An 18,821-nucleotide genomic window follows, 5' to 3' on the forward strand; every position below is an offset into this window, starting at 1 on the left:
ACGATTGACCCCAAAATCCCACCAACCGACCCCAAAACCCCAACGATTGACCCCAAAATCTGAACAGCTGACCCCAAAATCCCACCAATCGACCCCAAAACCCCAACAATCGACCCCAAAATCCCAACGATTGACCCCAAAATCCGAACAGCTGACCCCAAAATCCCACCAACCGACCCCAAAACCCCAACAAACGACCCCAAATCGTCGCCGGCCCCAAAATCTGCGTTTATTGCCCCAAATCCCCCATTTCCCCACACGCCGCCCGCGGGGGTCCTCGGCCCCTCCCCCACTCCGCGGGGGGTTTCGGGGGGGGGCGTCACTCTGCGGGCAGCACGGGGTAATTAACGAGCCCCTGTTAATTAGGGGCTCCGGGGGGATAATGAGTCCCCGCTAATTAGGGGCTCTGGGGTGGGGGGTTAATGAGCCCCGCTAATTAGGGGCTCCAGGAGGCGGAGAGGGGGTTAATGAGCCCCCATCAATTAGGGGCTCTGGGGGGGGGGTTAATGAGGCCCTGTTAATTTGGGGCTCTGGGGGGGCGGTTAATGAGGCCCTGTTAATTAGGGGCTCCACAGAGGGGGCAAATCAATCAGTTGGTGCTTCTTGATGAGTCACTGCAGGGGAGTTAATGAGACCCCATTAATTAGCGTGCCCTTGGAGGGGGGGCCTTGATTAGCCCAATGTGTGTGGGGGGGTTAATGAGACACCGTTAATTAATTGGGGTCTCTGGGGGGGGGGGTCACCTCAATTAGTTGCTGTTTCTTGATGATCTGTTGTGGGAGATTTAATGAAAGTCCTCTAATTAATTAATCAATACGGGCATCTCAATTAGTCAGGGTATCCCAATGTCCTGGGGGGTGGTAATGAGAGCCCACTAATTAACTAATGAGGGGCTCTGGGGATGGCACCTGGATGAGCCGCGGCTTCTCAATGACCCATGGGGTTAATGAGAGCCCGCTAATGAACTAATTAGGGGCTCCAGGGGGGCACCTCGCTCAGTCAGTGTTTGTAGGAGTCCTGCAGCGTTAACGAGGAGCTGCTAATGAGCTAATTAGCGGGGGGCTCGTTGGGGGGCACCTCGATGAGCCGCGGCTTCTCGGTGACCCGTGGGGTTAATGAGAGCCCAGTAATTAACTAATTAGGGGCTCCGGGGGGGCACCTCGCTCAGTCAGTGTAGTGGACATCCTGCGGCATTAATGAGGAGCTGCTAATGAACTAATTAGCGGGGGGCTCGGTGAGGGGGCACCTCGATGAGCCGCGGCTTCTCAATGACCCATGGGGTTAATGAGAGCCCACTAATGAACTAATTAGGGGCTCCGGGAGGGGGCACCTCGCTCAGTCAGTGTTTGTAGGAGTCCTGCGGCGTTGATGAGGAGCTGCTAATGAACTAATTAGCGGGGGGCTCGGTGGGGGGCACCTCAATCACTCAGTATATCTCAGTGTCCTGCGGGGTTAATGAGAGCCCGCTAATGAACTAATTAGGGGCTCCGGGGGGGGCACCTCGCTCAGTCAGTGTAGTGGACGTCCTGCGGCGTTAACGAGGAGCTGCTAATGAACTAATTAGCGGGGGGCTCGGTGGGGGGCACCTCGATGAGCCGCGGCTTCTCGATGACCCGTGGGGTTAATGAGAGCCCGCTAATGAACTAATTAGGGGCTCCGGGGGGGGCACCTCACTCAGTCAGTGTAGTGGACGTCCTGCGGCGTTAATGAGGAGCTGCTAATGAACTAATTAGCGGGGGGCTCGGTGGGGGGCACCTCGATGAGCTGCGGCTTCTCGATGACCCGTGGGGTTAATGAGAGCCCGCTAATGAACTAATTGGGATCTCCAGGGGGGGCACCTCGCTCAGTCAGTGTATGTAGGAGTCCTGCGGCGTTAATGAGGAGCTGCTAATGAACTAATTAGCGGGGGGCTCGGTGGGGGGCACCTCGATGAGCCGCGGCTTCTCGATGACCCATGGTGTTTATGAGAGCCCAGTAATTAACTAATTAGGGGCTCTGGGGGGGCACCTCGCTCAGTCAGTGTAGTGGACATCCTGCGGCGTTGATGAGGAGCTGCTAATGAGCTAATTAGCGGGGGGCTCGGTGGGGGGCACCTCGATGAGCCGCGGCTTCTCGATGACCCGCGCCCCGCGGGCTCCGCGCTCCACGATGCCGACGATCCACGCCGGGCGGCCGCCGGTTCGGGAGCGGAGCTCGGAGCAGAACCGGGCGGCCTGCTCGCGGGGCAGGCACAGCAACAGCCCGCCTAATTAACGGCGTTAATGAGCCACAATTAGCGCCTCCCATCGCCCGGCGGCTCGGCGACGGGGAGGCGGGTGGGGATGTGGGAGAGAGGGGAGGTGGGGGGTGTTGGGGCTGAGAAAATAACAACTAATGAGCAATGTTAATTAATAAGGGCTCCTAATTAATGGAGGAGCATCCTAATTAAGGTGGGGGGGGGTAATTAATGGCCCCCCGCCCCGCTCCGAGCCCCACGTCCCCTCCCAGCACACCCAGAACCCACTGCATCCCATGGGACGCCCAGCTCTGGCATTTAGGGAACCCAAATCTGGGGGTTCCCACCCCAATTTTTGGCTCCCCCCCACCCTATTTGAAGCCCCCACCCCACACGTTGGTGCCCCCCTGCCACGCCCTCCCCCAATTCTTTCCCTCTCCACCCCTAACGTCGGTGCCCCCCCAAATCCCTGCCCCCCACCCATCACTGCCCCAACCCCCACATTTTAGCCCCCCTCCCCCCCAATCTCCCCCCCCCAAACTGCCTCATCCCCAACCCCAATCCTTGACCCCCTTTCCAACCATCACTGCCCCATCCTGCCCTGCCACGTGTGCCCCCATCTCCCCCCAAAGACCTCCCAGAGCATCCCCAACTTTCATCTCCCCCCCTTTCCCATCCCCCATTTTTGTCCCCCCACCCCAATTTTCACCCCCTCGATTTCCCTCCCCCCACCCCATCCACGCGTGACCCCCATCTCCCCCCCAAAAGACCCCCAAACAACCCCCAAATTTCATCCCCCCCACTTCCCCCACTCCCTATTTTTGTACACCCCCCCCCCAGTTTTCGTTCTCCCCTCCCAGTTTTCTCCCCCCCAAGACCCCCAAACCATCCCCAATTTCCCCCCCCCATTTTTGTCCCCCCTTCCCCAATCTTCCTCCCCCCTCCCCCCAATCTTCCTCCCCCCTCCCCAATCCCCCCCAATCTCTCACCCCCTCCCCAATCCCCCCCAATCTCTCCCCCCCCAATCTTCCTCCCTTCCCCAATCTCCCCCCCCAAAAGACCTCCAAACCATCCCCAATTTCCCCCCCCATTTTTGTCCCCCCTTCCCCAATCTTCCTCCCCCCCTCCCCCCTCCCCAATCCCCCCCCAATCTCTCCCCCCCCCTCCCCAATTCCCCCCAATCTTCCTCCCCCCTCCCCAATCCCCCCCAATCTCCCCCCCTTCCCCAATCTCCCCCCCTTCCCCAATCTCCCCCCCTCAAAAGACCCCCAAACCATCCCCAATTCCCCCCCCCATTTTTGTCCCCCCTTCCCCAATCTTCCCCCCCTCCCCCCTCCCCATTTCCCCACAATCTTCCTCCCCCCCTCCCCAATCCCCCCCAATCTTCCCCCCCTCCCCAATCTTCCCCAATCTCTCCCCCCCCCAATCTACCTCCCCCCCTCCCCCCTCCCCAATCTCCCCCCCCAATCCCTCCCTCCCCCAATCTCCCCCCCCCAAAAGACCCCCAACCCACCCCCAATTCCCCCCCCCCCCTCATTTTTGTCCACCCCTTCCCCAATTTCCCTCCCCCCCTTCCCCCCCCCCCCCAGCAGATTACCGGACGTCTCCGGCGAGGTTCCCTGCAGCAGCCCGAACCTCCCCCCGCAGGCCTTGCTGACGGCGGCCATCTTGGCGATGACGGGCAGGTTGTGCAGCACGAACGCCACTTCCTGCCGCTGCTGCCTCGCCAGCGCCCTCGCGTGGCCCAGGAGGCCGAAACCCGTCACGTCCGTGGCCGCGTGAGCGTGGAACGCGTGCATCAACCCGGCCGCTGGGGGGCGCTGCGTCAACGGGGGGCCGAGACGGGAAGCCCCCCCCCCCAAAATAGGGGGTGGGGGAAGGGGGGAAAGCGGACCCCGGGAATGGAGGGGGGGGGGGGAGGGGGCTGGGATATTCTCACACCCCCCAAAAAGACCCCGAAAGACCCCAAGTCCTTCCAAAAGGACACCACAAACAGACACCCAAAGGACTCCTAAAAGGACCCCCCAAAAAGACCCCAAGTCCTTCCAAAAGGACACCCCAAACAGACCCCCAAAGGACTCCCAAAAGGACCCCACAAAAAGACCCCAAGTCCTTCCAAAAGGACACCCCAAACAGACCCCCAAAGGACTCCCAAAAGGACACCCCAAAAAGACCCCAAAAGACCCCAAGTCCTTCCAAAAGGATCCCCCAAACAGACCCCCAAAGGACTCCCAAAAGGACCCCCCAAAAAGACCCCAAAAGACCCCCAAGTCCTCCCAAAAGAACACCCCAAACAGACCCCCAAAGGACTCCCCAGAGACCCCAAAAGACCCTCAAGTCCTCCCAAAAGGACCCCCCAAACAGACCCCCAAAGGACTCCCAAAAGGACCCCCCAAAAAGACCCCAAAAGACCCCCAAGTCCTTCCAAAAGGATCCCCCAAACAGACCCCCAAAGGACTCCCCAGAGACCCCAAAAGACCCCCAAGTCCTTCCAAAAGGACACCCCAAACAGACCCCCAGAGGACTCCCAAAAGGACCCCCCAGAGACCCCCAAATGCTCCCAAAAGGACCCCAAAAGAACCCCCCAAAAGAACCCCAAATACTTCCAAAAGGACACCCCCCAAAAAGACCTCCCAGAATCCCCCAAATGCTCCCAAAAAAACCCCAAAAGAATCCCCAAAAGGATCCACCAAAAGATCCCCAAATACTTCCAAAACGACCCCAAATGCTCCCAAAAGGACCCCAAAAGGACCCCCCAAAAAGACCCCAAAAGACCCCCAAATACTTCCAAAACGACCCTCCAAACAGACACCCAAAGGACCCCCCAAAAGGACCTCCAAATGCTCCCAGGACCCCAAAAGGATCCCAAAACGACCCCCAAAGGATCCCCAGAAGGACCCCTAAAGGACCCTGAAAGAGACCCCCCAAAACTCCCGAAAGGACCCCCAAAAAGGACCGCAAATGCTCCCAAAATGAGCCCCCAAAGACCCCAAAAGACCCTCAAATACTTCCGAAAGAGATCCCCAAAGGACCCCCAAAAGGATCCCCCAAAAAGACCCCCAAATGCTCCCAAAAGGACCCCAAAAGAGACTCCCAGAAAACCCCCAAAGAGACCCCCCAAAACGACTCCCCAAAAGGACCCCAAACGTTCCCAAAAGAACTCCCAAAGAGACCCCCAAAAACTCCCAAAAGGATCCCCCAAAAGGACCCCAAACGTTCCCAAAAGAACCCCCAAAGAGACCCCCCAAAACGACTCCCCAAAAGGACCCCAAACGTTCCCAAAAGAACCCCCAAAGAGACCCCCCAAAACTCCCAAAAGGATCCCCCAAAAGGACCCCAAACGTTCCCAAAAGAACCCCCAAAGAGACCCCGCAAAACTCCCCCAAGACCCCTGAAAAGACCCCCCCAAGACCCCCCAAAAGACCCCCCAAGACCCCCGCCCCCCGCTGACCGGTGCGGTTGAGCGTGGCCATGCTGAACATGGCCTCCCTGTAGGCCGCCTCCACCTCCTCACGGCTCACCACCAGCTTGATCTTGTTCCAGCGCTCCGGCTGCGGGGCGGGGGGCTGCGGGGTCACCCCAAGACCGGGGGGACCCCAAACCCCACGGGGTGACCACAAACCCCACGGGGTGACCACAAACCCAATGGGGTGACCCAAAGATAGGAGGATCCCAAACCAGTGGGGTGATCCCAAACCCAACGGGAGGATCCCAAACCCAATGGGGTGATCCCAAAGATAGGAGGACCCCAAACCCCATGGGGTGACCCCAAACCCCATGGGGTGACCCCAAACCCAATGGGGTGACCCAAAGATAGGAGGATCCCAAACCAGTGGGGTGATCCCAAACCCAACGGGATGATCCCAAACCCAATGGGGTGACCCAAAGATAGGAGGATCCCAAACCAGTGGGGTGACCCCAAACCCAATGGGGTGACCGCAAACCCAATCGGGTGACCCCAAACCCAATGGGGTGATCCCAAAGACAGGAGGACCCCAAACCCCACGGGGTGACCCCAAACCCCATGGGGTGATCCCAAACCCCATGGGGTGACACAAAGATAGGAGGATCCCAAACCAGTGGGGTGATCCCAAACCCAACGGGAGGATCCCAAACCCAATGGGGTGATCCCAAACCCAATGGGGTGACCCCAAAGATAGGAGGACCCCAAACCCAATGGGGTGATCCCAAACCCAATGGGGTGACCCCAAAGACAGGAGGACCCCAAACCCCATGGGGTGACCCTAAACCCCATGGGGTGATCCCAAACCCAATGGGGTGACCCCAAAGACAGGAGGACCCCAAACCCAATGGGCTGATCCCAAACCCAATGGGGTGACCCCAAAGATAGGAGGACCCCAAACCCCAAGGGGTGACCCCAAAGATAGGAGGACCCCAAACTCCATGGGGTGACCCCAAACCCAATGGGGTGATCCCAAACCCAATGGGGTGACCCCAAAGACAGGAGGACCCCAAACCCAATGGGCTGATCCCAAACCCAATGGGGTGACCCCAAAGATAGGAGGACCCCAAACCCCAAGGGGTGACCCCAAACCCAATGGGGTGATCCCAAAGATAGGAGGACCCCAAACCCCACGGGGTGACCCCAAACCCCATGGGGTGATCCCAAACCCAATGGGGTGACCCCAAAGACAGGAGGACCCCAAACCCCACGGGGTGACCCCAAACCCAATGGGGGTGACCCCAAAGACAGGAGGACCCCAAACCCCATGGGGTGACCCTAAACCCAATGGGGTGATCCCAAACCCAATGGGGTGGCCCCAAAGACAGGAGGACCCCAAACCCCACGGGGTGACCCCAAACCCAATGGGGTGACCCCAAAGACAGGAGGACCCCAAACTCCATGGGGTGACCCCAAACCCAATGGGGTGATCCCAAACCCAATGGGGTGACCCCAAAGACAGGAGGACCCCAAACCCAATGGGCTGATCCCAAACCCAATGGGGTGACCCCAAAGATAGGAGGACCCCAAACCCCACGGGGTGACCCCAAACCCCATGGGGTGATCCCAAACCCAATGGGGTGACCCCAAAGACAGGAGGACCCCAAACCCCACGGGGTGACCCCAAACCCAATGGGGTGACCCCAAAGACAGGAGGACCCCAAACCCCACGGGGTGATCCCAAACCCAATGGGGTGACCCCAAAGACAGGAGGACCCCAAACCCCACGGGGTGACCCCAAACCCAATGGGGTGACCCCAAAGACAGGAGGACCCCAAACCCCACGGGGTGACCCCAAACCCAATGGGGTGACCCCAAAGACAGGAGGACCCCAAACCCCACGGGGTGACCCCAAACCCCATGGGGTGACCCCAAAGACAGGAGGACCCCAAACCCCACGGGGTGACCCCAAACCCCATGGGGTGACCCCAAAGACAGGAGGACCCCAAACCCAATGGGGTGATCCCAAACCCAATGGGGTGACCCCAAAGATAGGAGGACCCCAAACCCCACGGGGTGACCCCAAACCCAATGGGGTGACCCAAAGATAGGAGGACCCCAAACCCCACGGGGTGACCCCAAACCCAATGGGGTGACCCCAAAGACAGGAGGACCCCAAACCCCATGGGGTGACCCTAAACCCCATGGGGTGATCCCAAACCCAATGGGGTGACCCCAAAGACAGGAGGACCCCAAACCCAATGGGGTGATCCCAAACCCAATGGGGTGACCCCAAAGATAGGAGGACCCCAAACCCACTGGGGTGACCCCAAACCCAATGGGGTGACCCCAAAGATAGGAGGACCCCAAACCCCACGGGGTGACCCCAAACATAGGAGGACCCCAAACCCCACGGGGTGACCCCAAACCCAATGGGGTGACCACAAACCCAATGGGGTGACCACAAACCCAATGGGGTGATCCCAAAGATAGGAGGACCCCAAACCCCACGGGGTGACCCCAAACCCAATGGGGTGACCCCAAACCCAATGGGGTGACCACAAACCCAATGGGGTGATCCCAAAGATAGGAGGACCCCAAACCCCATGGGGTGACCCCAAACCCCATGGGGCGACCCCAAACCCAATAGGGTGATCCCAAGATAGGAGGATCCCAAACCCAATGGGGTGATCCCCAACCCAATGGGGTGACCTCAACCCAATGGGGTGATCCCAAACCCAATGGGGTGACCCCAAAGATAGGAGGACCCCAAACCAATGGGGCGACCCCAAACCCAATAGGGTGATCCCAAAGACAGGAGGACCCCAAACCCCACGGGGTGACCCCAAACCCCATGGGGTGAACCCAAAGATAGGAGGACCCCAAACCCAATGGAGTGATCTGAAAAACTAATGGGGTGACCCCAAAACCAATGGGGTGACCCCAAAGACAAGAGGATCCCAAACCCAATGGGGTGACCCCAAAGATAGGAGGACCCCAAACCCAATGGGGTGATCCAAAACCAATGGGGTGATCCCAAACCCAATGGGAAGACCCCAAACCCAATGGGGTGACCCCAAAGATAGGAGGACCCCAAACCCAATGGAATGATCCTAAACCCAATGGGGTGACCCCAAACCCAATGGGGTGATCCCAGATAGGAGGATCCCAAACCCAATGGGGTGACCCCAAACCCAATGGGGTGATCCTAAACCCAATGGGGCGACCCCAAACCCAATGGGGCGACCCCAAGATAGGAGGATCCCAAACCCAATGGGGTGACCACAAAGCCAGTGTGTCCCTTTGGGGACACCCAGTTGCCCCCTGGCCCCACCTGAGGTCCCTTTGGGGACACGGCGATGCCCCCCAGACCCATTTGGGGTCTTCTGCACCTCCCCGTCCCCTACGGAGACCCCGACCCCCCCCCATTTTGTCCCCCCGACCCCAAAACTCACGTTATCCAGCCATTGGTGCGCAGTGACGGCCACCTGCGTGCCCAGCGGCTTGGTGAGCACCAGCACGTCCCCAGGGACGGCGCTGTCGGGGCTGGGGGGCACGGAGTGTGAGGGACCCCCAGAAGGAGACCCCCACCACCCCATAAAATAAACGAACCCGAAGAAAAGCCCAGAAAACAGCCCCAAAAATCGGCCCCCCAGAGACGCGACAACGCGACGGCCCCAAAAGGGCCCCAAAGTGGAGCCCCAAAAGGGCTGGAAAAGCTCAGAAATCGCCCCAAAATGGAGCCCCAAAAGGGCTGGGAAAGCTCAGAAATTGCCCCAAAGTGGAGCCCCAAAACAGCTGGAAAAGCTCAGAAATTGCCCCAAAGTGGAGCCACAAAACAGCTGGAAAAGCTCAGAAATTGTCCCAAAATGGAGCCCCAAAACGGCTGGAAAAGCTCAGAAATTGCCCCAAAGTGGAGCCTCAAAAGGGCTGGAAAAGCTCAGAAATCGCCCCAAAATGGAGCCCCAAAACAGCTGGGAAAGCCACCAAAAGCCACCATTTTGGCACCGTTTCACCCCATTTTGGCTCCACAACCCCCCCCAGTTTTTAGCACCACCATTACACCCCAGTTTAGCACCATTTCACCCCAGTTTAGAACCACCAAACCCAACTTTGCCACCACCAAACCCCCAATTTTGGCACCATCTCACCCCAATTTTGGCACCACCAAACCCAACTTTGCCACCACCAAACCCCCAATTTTGGCACCATCTCACCCCAATTTTGGCACCACCAAACCCAACTTTGTCACCACCAAACCCCCACATTTGGCACCAATTCAGCCCAATTTTGCCCCCATCTCACCCCAATTTTGCCACCACCAAACTCCCCCCCATTTTGCCCCCATCTCACCCCAATTTTGCCCCCCTCTCACCCCCATTTTGCCACGACCAAACCCCCCCCATTTTACCCCAACTTTGCCACCACCAAACCCCCCCATTTTGCCCCCATCTCACCCCCATTTTGCCACCACCAAAGCCCCCCATTTTGGCACCAATTCAGCCCAATTTTGCCCCCATCTCACCCCCCCATTTTGCCCCTATCTCACCCCCATTTAGCCACCATCTCACCCCCATTTAGCCACCACCAAACCCCCCCATTTTGCCCCCATCTCACCCCATTTTGCTCCCACCAAACCCCCCCCATTTTGCCCCCATCTCACCCCATTTTGCCCCCACCAAACCCCCCCCATTTTGCCCCCATCTCACCCCAACTTTGCCACCACCAACCCCCCCCCATTTCACCACCCCTCCCCATTTCCCCCCACGTCTCTCCCCCCCCCCCCCAACGCACACGATGAACTCCTGTCTCTGGCACACCACGCTGGCAGCCCCCCCCACGATGACCCAGGGGTTGAGCACCGTCTGACCGCCCGTCACCGACGTCCCCGCGGCCTCCGCCGCGTCGCGGAACCCGCGGACGATGAGGGGCATCACCTTGTCACGCTCCTGGGGGGCAGCAGCGGGGAGTCGGGGGGGAATCGGGGGGATTTGGGGGGGTATCGGGGTGGAATTGGGGGGTTGGGGGGGGAATCAGGGGGATGTGGGGGGGAATTGGGGTGGAATTGGGGGGATTTGGGGGGATTGAGGGTGGAATCGGGGGGAATGGGGGTGGAATCAGGGGGATTTGGGGGGAATCGGGGGGATTTGGGGGGGAATTGGGTGGAATTGGGGGGACTGGGGGGGGAATCAGGGGGATTTGGGGGGAATTGGGGTGGAATTGGGGGGTTGGGGGTGGAATCGGGGGGATTTGGGGGGAATTGGGGTGGAATTGGGGGGACTGGGGGGGAATCAGGGGGATTTGGGGGGGAATTGGGGTGGAATTGGGGGGTTGGGGGTGGAATCGGGGGGATTTGGGGGGGTATCGGGGGGATTTGGGGGGAATTATGTGGAATTGGGGAGACTGGGGGGGAATCAGGGGGATTTGGGGGGGAATCGGGGGATTTGGGGGGATTGGGGGTGGAACGGGGGGAATGGGGTGGGAATGGGGGTGGAATCAGGGGGATTTGGGGGGGAATTGGGGGGATTTGGGGGGAATGGGGTGGAATTGGGGGGAATGGGGTGGAATTGGGGAGACTGGGGGGGTAATCAGGGGGATTTGGGGGGGAATTGGGGTGGAATTGGGGGGTTGGGGGGGGAATCGGGGGGAATGAGGTGGAATTGGGGGGATTGGGGGTGGAATCAGGGGGATTTGGGGGGGAATCAGGGGGATTTGGGGGGAATTGGGGTGGAATTGGGGGGACTGGGGGGGGAATCAGGGGGATTTTTGGGGGAATCGGGGGGATTTGGGGGGAATTGGGGTGGAATTGGGGGGAATGGGGTGGGAATGGGGGTGGAATCAGGGGGATTTGGGGGGGAATCAGGGGGATTTGGGGGGAATTGGGGTGGAATTGGGGGGAATGGGGGGGGAATCAGGGGGATTTTTGGGGGAATCGGGGGGATTTGGGGGGAATTGGGGTGGAATTGGGGGGAATGGGGTGGGAATGGGGGTGGAATCAGGAGGATTTGGGGGGGTATTGGGGGGATTTGGGGGAATGAGGTGGAATCGGGGGGAATGGGGTGGGAATGGGGGTGGAATCAGGAGGATTTGGGGGGAATGGGGGTGGAATTGGAGGAGACTGGGGTGGAATTGGGGGGATTGGGGTTGGAATCAGGGGGATTTGGGGGGGTATTGGGGGGATTTGGGGGGGAATTGGGGGGGAATTGGGGGGTTGGGTGTGGAATTGAGGGGACTGGGGGGGGAATCAGGGGGATTTGGGGTGGAATTGGGGGGAATGAGGTGGAATTGGGGGGATTGGGGGTGGAATCGAGGGGATTTGGGGGGAATGGGGGGGGAATCAGGGGGATTTGGGGGGGAATTGGGGTGGAATTGGGGGGTTGGGGGTGGAATTGGGGGAAATGAGGTGGAATTGGAGGGATTGGGGGTGGAATCAGGGGGATTTGGGGGGGAATCAGGGGGATTTGGGGGGAATTATGTGGAATTGGGGAGACTGGGGGGGAATCAGGGGGATTTTTGGGGGAATCGGGGGGATTTGGGGGGAATTGGGGTGGAATTGGGGGGAATGGGGTGGGAATGGGGTGGAAATGGGGGTGGAATCAGGGGGATTTGGGGGGGTATTGGGGGGATTTGGGGGGAATGGGATGGAATTGGGGGGAATGGGGGGGGAATCAGGGGGATTTGGGGGGGAATCAGGGGAGACTGGGGGGAAATCAGGGGGGACTGGGGTAGAATTGGGGGGATTGGGGGTGGAATCGGGGGGATTTGGGGGGAATTGGGATGGAATTGGGGGGACTGGGGGTGGAATCAGGGGATTTGGGGGGTATTAGGGGGAATGAGGTGGAATTGGGGGGACTGGGGGGAATCAGGGGGATTTGAGGGGGAATCAGGGGATTTGGGGTGGAATTGGGGTAACTGGGGGGGGAATCGGGGGGAATTGGGGGGACTGGGGGGGGAATCAGGGGGATTTGGGGGGGAATCGGGGGATTTGGGGGGAATGAGGTGGAATCAGGGGGAATGGGGTGGGAATGGGGGTGGAATCAGGAGGATTTGGTGGGAATTGGGGTGGAATTGGAGGAGACTGGGGTGGAATTGGGGGGATTGGGGTTGGAATCAGGGGGATTTGGGGGGAATGGGGTGGAATTGGGGGGAATTCTGTGGAATTGGGGGCACTGGGGGGGGAATCGGGGGATTTGGGGGGAATTCTGTGGAATTGGGGGAGACTGGGGGGAAATCAGGGGGGACTGGGGGGGGAATCGGGGGGATTTAGCAGGGGGTTGGGGGGCAATCGGGGGGGTTGGGGGTGGAATCGGGGATTTGGGGGGGAATCGGGGGGATTTGGGGGGAATTGGGGTGGAATTGGGGGGACGGGGGGGAATCAGAGGGATTTGGGGGGGTATAGGGGGGAATTGGGGGAGACTGGGGGGAAATCAGGGGGGACTGGGGTGGAATTGGGGGGATTTGGGGGGGAATCGGGGGGATTTGGGGGGAATTGGGGTGGAATTGGGGGGACTGGGGGGGGAATCAGGGGGATTTTTGGGGAATTGGGGTGGAATCGGGGGGATTTGGGGGGAATGAGGTGGAATTGGGGGGAATCAGGTGGAATTGGGGGGAATTATGTGGAATTGGGGAGACTGGGGGGGGAATCGGGGGGATTTGGGGGAGAATCAGGGGATTTGGGGGGAATTGGGGGGATTGGGGGTGGAATCGGGGGGAATTGGGGGGGAATGGGGTGGAATTGGGGAGACTGGGGGGGGAATCAGGGGGATTTGGGGGGGTATTGGGGGGATTTGGGGGGAATGAGGTGGAATTGGGGGGACTGGGGGGGAATCAGGAGATTTGGGGGGAATTATGTGGAACTGGGGAGACTGGGGGGGGAATCGGGGGATTTGGGGGGAATGAGGTGGAATTGGGGGGATTGGGGGTGGAATCGGGGGGATTGGGGGGGAATGGGGTGGAACTGGGGAGACTGGGGGGGAATCAGGGGGATTTGGGGAGGAATTGGGCAGAATCGGGGGGGAATCAGGGGCAATCAGGGGGATTGGGGGTGGAATTGGGGGGGTATCGGGGGGATTTGGGGGGAATCGGGGGAATTTGGGGTCTGTTTTTATGGGGTGGGGGCTGCAATAGGGAATTGGGCTCTGTTTTTGTGGGTGGGGGCTGCAATGGGGGGTTTAGGGTCTGTTTTAGTGGGGTGGGGGCTGCAGTGGGGGGTTTGGGGTGTGTTTTAGTGGGGTGGGGGCTGTTTTAGTGGGGTGTGGGCTGGAATGGGGGGAATTGGGGTCTGATTTTGTGGGGTGGGGGCTGTTTTTGAGGGATGAGGACTGTAATGGGGGGGAATTGGGGTGTGTTTTAGTGGGGTGGGGGCTGTTTTATTGGTGTCGGGGCTGGAATGGGGGGCATTGGGGTCTGTTTTTGAGGGGTGGGGGCTGCAATGGGGGGTTGGGGGTCTGTTTTAGTGGGGTGGGGTCTGTTTTAGTGGGGTGGGGGCTGGAATGGGGGGAATTGGGGTCTGTATTTGAGGGGTGGGGGCTGCAATGGGGGGTTTGGGGGCTGTTTTAGTGGGGTGAGGGCTGTTTTAGTGGGGTGGGGGCTGTAAAGGGGGGTTTGGGGTGTGTTTTAGTGGGGTGGGGGCTGCAATGGGGGGTTTGGGGTGTGTTTTAGTGGGGTGGGGGCTGCAATGGGGGGTTTGGGGGCTGTTTTAGTGGGGTGGGGGCTGGAATGGGGGGTTTGGGGTGTGTTTTAGTGGGGTGGGGGCTGTTTTAGTGGGGTGGGGGCTGCAATGGGGGGTTTGGGGTGTGTTTTAGTGGGGTGGGGGCTGCAATGGGGGGTTTGGGGTGTGTTTTATTGGGGTGGGGGCTGGAATGGGGGGTTTGGGGTGTGTTTTAGTGGGGTGGGGGCTCACCTCGTCGGTCATCCTCTGGCTGACGCTGAGCAGCATGAGCATGTTGTCGCACTCGGTGATGCCCATGGCGTACAGGTCGCTCAGAACGTTGGCGCAGGCGATGCGGCCCTGGGTTGGGGGCAATCTGAGATCAATTTGGGGTTTTTGGGGGTAAATTTGGGGCTTTTTGGGTCAATTTGGGACTTTTGGGGTCAATTTGGGGCTTTTGGGGTCTTTGTCTCAACTGGGGGGGGGGGGCTGCGTGTGATTTGGGGGTCTTCTGGGGGGGATTTGGGGATCTGGAGGCTATCACTCTGAACATCAATGCAGGTGATACGGCCCTGGGTTGGGGGCCATCTGAGCTCAATTTGGGGCCTTTTGGGGGTAAATTTGGGGCTTTTGGGGGTTTTCTGTTCCTGGGGGGGGTGGGCTGGGTGTGATGTGGGGAGGGTTTGGGGGTCTTTTGGGGGGGGGGGGGAGGTTTGCGGGGTATTGCTCAGAACGTTGGCGCAGGTGATGCGACCCTGGGTTGGGGGGAATTGGGGTTTTTGGGGGTAAATTTGGGACTTTTGGGGTAAATTTGGGGCTTTTGGGGGGTTTTGTCTCCATGGAGGGGGGGCTGGGTGTGATGTGGGGAGGGTTTGGGGGTCTTTTGAGGGGAAATTTGGGGATCTGGAGGGCATCACTCAGAAAGCTGGCGCAGGCGATGAGGCCCTGGGTTGGGGGCAATCTGAGATCAATTTGGGGCTTTTGGGGGTAAATTTGGGGCTTTTTGGGTCAATTTGGGACTTTTGGGGTCAATTTGGGGCTTTTGGGGTCTTTGTCTCAACTGGGGGGGGGGGCTGCGTGTGATTTGGGGGTCTTCTGAGGGGGATTTGGGGATCTGGAGGCTATCACTCTGAACATCAGTGCAGGTGATACGGCCCTGGGTTGGGGGCCATCTGAGCTCAATTTGGGGCCTTTTGGGGGTAAATTTGGGGCTTTTTGGGGTTTTCTGTTCCTGGGGGGGGTGGGCTGGGTGTGATGTGGGGAGGGTTTGGGGGTCTTTGGGGGAGGGTTTGGGATTTGAAGAGCACTGCTGAGGATGTCGGTGCAGGCGATGCAGCCCAGGGGGGCTTGGGGGGAATTTGGGGGGTTTGGGGTAAATTTGGGGCTTTTTGGGATTTTGTTCCTTTTTTTTGGGGGGGTTACAGAGCACTCTGGGGCCCTGGGAGGAATTTTGGGCCTTTCTGGGTCACTTTGGGGCCATTTCTGCAGCTTTTGGGGCTTTTTCTGCACTTTCTTTGAGGCCCTGGAGCTCTTTTGGGGCTTTTTGTGCAGTTTTTGGGGCTGTTTTGCATTTTTTTCCTGGTGCTTTTGGGGTTATTTTGGTGCTTTTGGGGCTATTTGGGGGCTTTGGGGGCTATTTTTATTACTCTGGACCATTTGGGGGCATTTTCTGACACATTTTGAGGCCATTTTCTGACACATTTCGGTTCCCTCCTGGACCTTTTCTGGAGCCATTTTGGGCCCATTTCTGGAGTTTTTGGGGCACTTTTGGAGGCCGTTTTCAGAGCAGTTCGGGACCAGTTTGGGGCTTTTTTTGGGGGCAGGGGGGTGGCACATATTTGGGGTTTCCCCCTTTTTGGGGGCCATGGGGATGCACTGCGGGGCTTTGGGCTCAGCTCGGCGTTTTTGGGGCCTTTTGGGGCCATTTTTGGAGTTTTTGGGGGGCGGTCTTTATTTGGGGGGGGGGATTTGGGGTTTTTGGGGCTCACCATCATATAGGGGTCGTCCACCAGAGGGTAGAAGAAGTCGGTGGTCTGCACCAGGGACAGACCCCCGTGGCGCAGCGGGATCACACAGCAGTCTGTGCCGATTCCTGGGGGGGAAATGGGGGGGGGGGGGCCAAAAATTGGGTCAGCGACAGCAAATGGCCCCAAAAATGAGGGCTGGGACCCCCAGAATGGGGGGAGGACCCCAAAAATGACACTGGGGGTCTCAATAGTGATGGTTGGGGTCTTCAGTGACAGTGGGGGAACCTCAAAATGGGGGGAAGACCCCAAAAATGACACTGGGGGTCTCCACAGTGATGGTTGGGGTCTTCAGTGACAGTGGGGGACCCCAAAAGTGGGGTCTGGGACCCCCAAAATGGGGTGAAGACCCTAAAAATGACACTGGGGGTCTCAATAGTGATGGTTGGGGTCTTCAGTGACAGTGGGGGACCCCAAAAGTGGGGTCTGGGACCCCCAAAATGGGGGGAGGACCCCAAAAATGACACTGGGGGTCTCCACAGTGATGGTTGGGGTCTTCAGTGACAGTGGGGGACCCCAAAAGTGGGGTCTGGGACCCCCCAAATGGGGTGAAGACCCTAAAAATGATCTGGGGGGTCTCAATAGTGATGGTTGGGGTCTCCAGTGACAGTAGAGGACACCAAAAGTGGGGGCTGGGACCCCCAAAATGGGGGGAGGACCCCAAAAATGACACTGGGGGGTCTCAATAGTGATGGTTGGGGTCTTCAGTGACAGTAGGGGACCCCAAAATGAGGGCTGGGATTCCCAGAATGGGGGAAAGACCCTAAAAATGACACTGGGGGATCTCAATAGTGATGGTTGGGGTCTCCAGTGACAGTGGGGGACCCCAAAAATGAGGGCTGGGACCTCCAGAATGGGGGGAGGACCCCAAAAATGACACTGGGGGTCTCAACAGTGATGGTTGGGGTCTTCAGTGACAGTGGGGGACCCCAAAAGTGGGGAAGACCCCCAAAATTGGATCAGAACCCCCTCAGTGATAGCAAAGGGTCCCAAAAATGAGGGCCGGGACCCCCAGAACGAGGGGAGGAACCCAATAATGAAGGGGGGAACTCCAATAATGGAGATGGGGGACCCCAAATGTGAGGGGAGGACCCCAATAATGAGGGGAGGACCCCAGTGACACAACGTGGGTCCCAATAAGGACACAGAAGGACCCCAATAATGAGAGGAAGACCCTAATAATGAAGGGGGACCCCAATAATGGGGGGGACCCAAAGACACAACGGGGATCCCAGTGAGAACACACAAAGACCCCAATAATGAATGAGATGGGGGGGGGACCCCAATAACGTGAGCAAGGCTTCAATAATCACAAGGGGACCCCAATAACTAACTCCAGTCCATTCGTCCCCCCCCCCAAAATACACATCTACACCCATAACAACACTGAGGGAGGGAGAGGGAGGGAAATTATCCTCAATAATAAGGAAGGGGGGACCCCAATGGTGAACCTTGGGACCCCAAACCTGAGGGGGAGTGGGGGGGGGAGGGAGAAATTACCCTCAATAAGAAGGGGGTGGGGGACCCCAATAGTAAACCTTGGGCCCCAAACCTGAGGGGGGGAGGGAGAAATTACACTCAATAATAACGGGGTGAGGGACCCCAACAGTGAACCTTGGGACCCAAAACCTGAGGGGGGGGGGGAGGGAGAAATTACTCTTAATAATAATGGGGCGGGGGACCCCAACAGTGAACCTTGGGACCCAAAACCTGAGGGGGGGGGGAGGGAGAAATTACTCTTAATAATAATGGGGCGGGGGACCCCAACAGTGAACCTTGGGACCCCAAACCTGAGGGGGGGAGGGAGGGAGAAACCCTCAATAATAACGGGGTGGGGGACCCCAGTAGTAACCTTGGGACCCCAAACCTGGGGGGGGGCGGAGGGGGGAAAGGGCAGCGCCGACCTCAGAGCCTCACCGCCGCCCTTTGCCCCCCCCTCCCCCCCTTTTGCCCTTTGCCCCCCCCACCCCCCGCCCCTCCCCCCTCCGTTTCTCCTCACCCAACGTCGGTGCCCCCCCGGGTTCCGCTCCTTCTCCGTCCCCCCCCACCGCCGCCGCAGCCGCCGCCGCTCCGCTCCGAGGTCCCCCCAGGCCCTCCAGCAGCCGCAGCAGCGTTTCCTCCGGCACTTTACAGCCTCATCCCCGCAGTTCGCTGAAACTCGTTAATCTCCAGTTCGGGTCCAGCCCCAGCGATGTGGGGTCGAAGGGGCGGTACGAGGCGGACGGGCCCAAAGCGCAGCCGGAGCCCGGGGACGGGCCCGGAGTGGGGCTCGGAGCGGAGGGACCCGGGGGCGCCGCCATCTTGGAGCTTCTGCTCAACCCTCGGCGCCCGCCTGGGAACGGCGCGATCGGATTGGCCGAGGGGCGTGAGGGAAGGAGGAAGGGGATTGGCTGGCGGGAGGGGAGGGGGCGGGACCGGGCCGAGGCGACAGATGATTGGGTGAGGAGGAAGGAGGGCGGGGTTTGGCTCCGAAGGGAAGAGGGCGCTGATTGGCTTAGAGGTGAAGGCGGGATTTGGATGCTGAGGTGG

The 18,821-nt window shown here is 59.2% G+C and overlaps 1 protein-coding gene across 4 annotated transcripts; it reads right to left on the reverse strand.

Annotated features, from left to right (window-relative positions):
- Positions 1-207: 207 nt before the first annotated feature.
- Positions 208-18,635, reverse strand: LOC149914681 (selenide, water dikinase 2-like). 4 transcript variants are annotated; one of them, XR_016460432.1, is made up of 10 exons: positions 18,292-18,635; positions 16,257-16,360; positions 14,521-14,628; positions 10,413-10,567; positions 9,074-9,164; positions 5,667-5,766; positions 3,813-4,025; positions 2,094-2,245; positions 1,839-1,925; positions 208-1,159 (listed from the first exon to the last, which is right to left on the reverse strand). XR_016460432.1 is itself a non-coding variant. In XM_090126825.1 (9 exons), exons 1-9 carry the CDS (start codon positions 18,590-18,592, stop codon positions 1,896-1,898), a joined length of 1,254 nt encoding a protein of 417 aa, XP_089982951.1. In that variant the 5' UTR covers positions 18,593-18,635; the 3' UTR covers positions 208-1,895. The 4 variants fall into 4 exon arrangements, 2 of the variants coding, with proteins under 2 accessions (XP_089982951.1, XP_089982950.1); XR_016460431.1 differs by having other exon boundaries at positions 1,331-2,245; positions 18,292-18,634; XM_090126825.1 differs by having other exon boundaries at positions 208-1,925.
- Positions 18,636-18,821: the final 186 nt, after the last annotated feature.

This window comes from Phasianus colchicus, chromosome 29 (genome assembly GCF_987193195.1).
Source record: "Phasianus colchicus chromosome 29, bPhaCol1.hap1.1, whole genome shotgun sequence".
NCBI classification, from domain to species: domain Eukaryota; kingdom Metazoa; phylum Chordata; class Aves; order Galliformes; family Phasianidae; genus Phasianus; species Phasianus colchicus.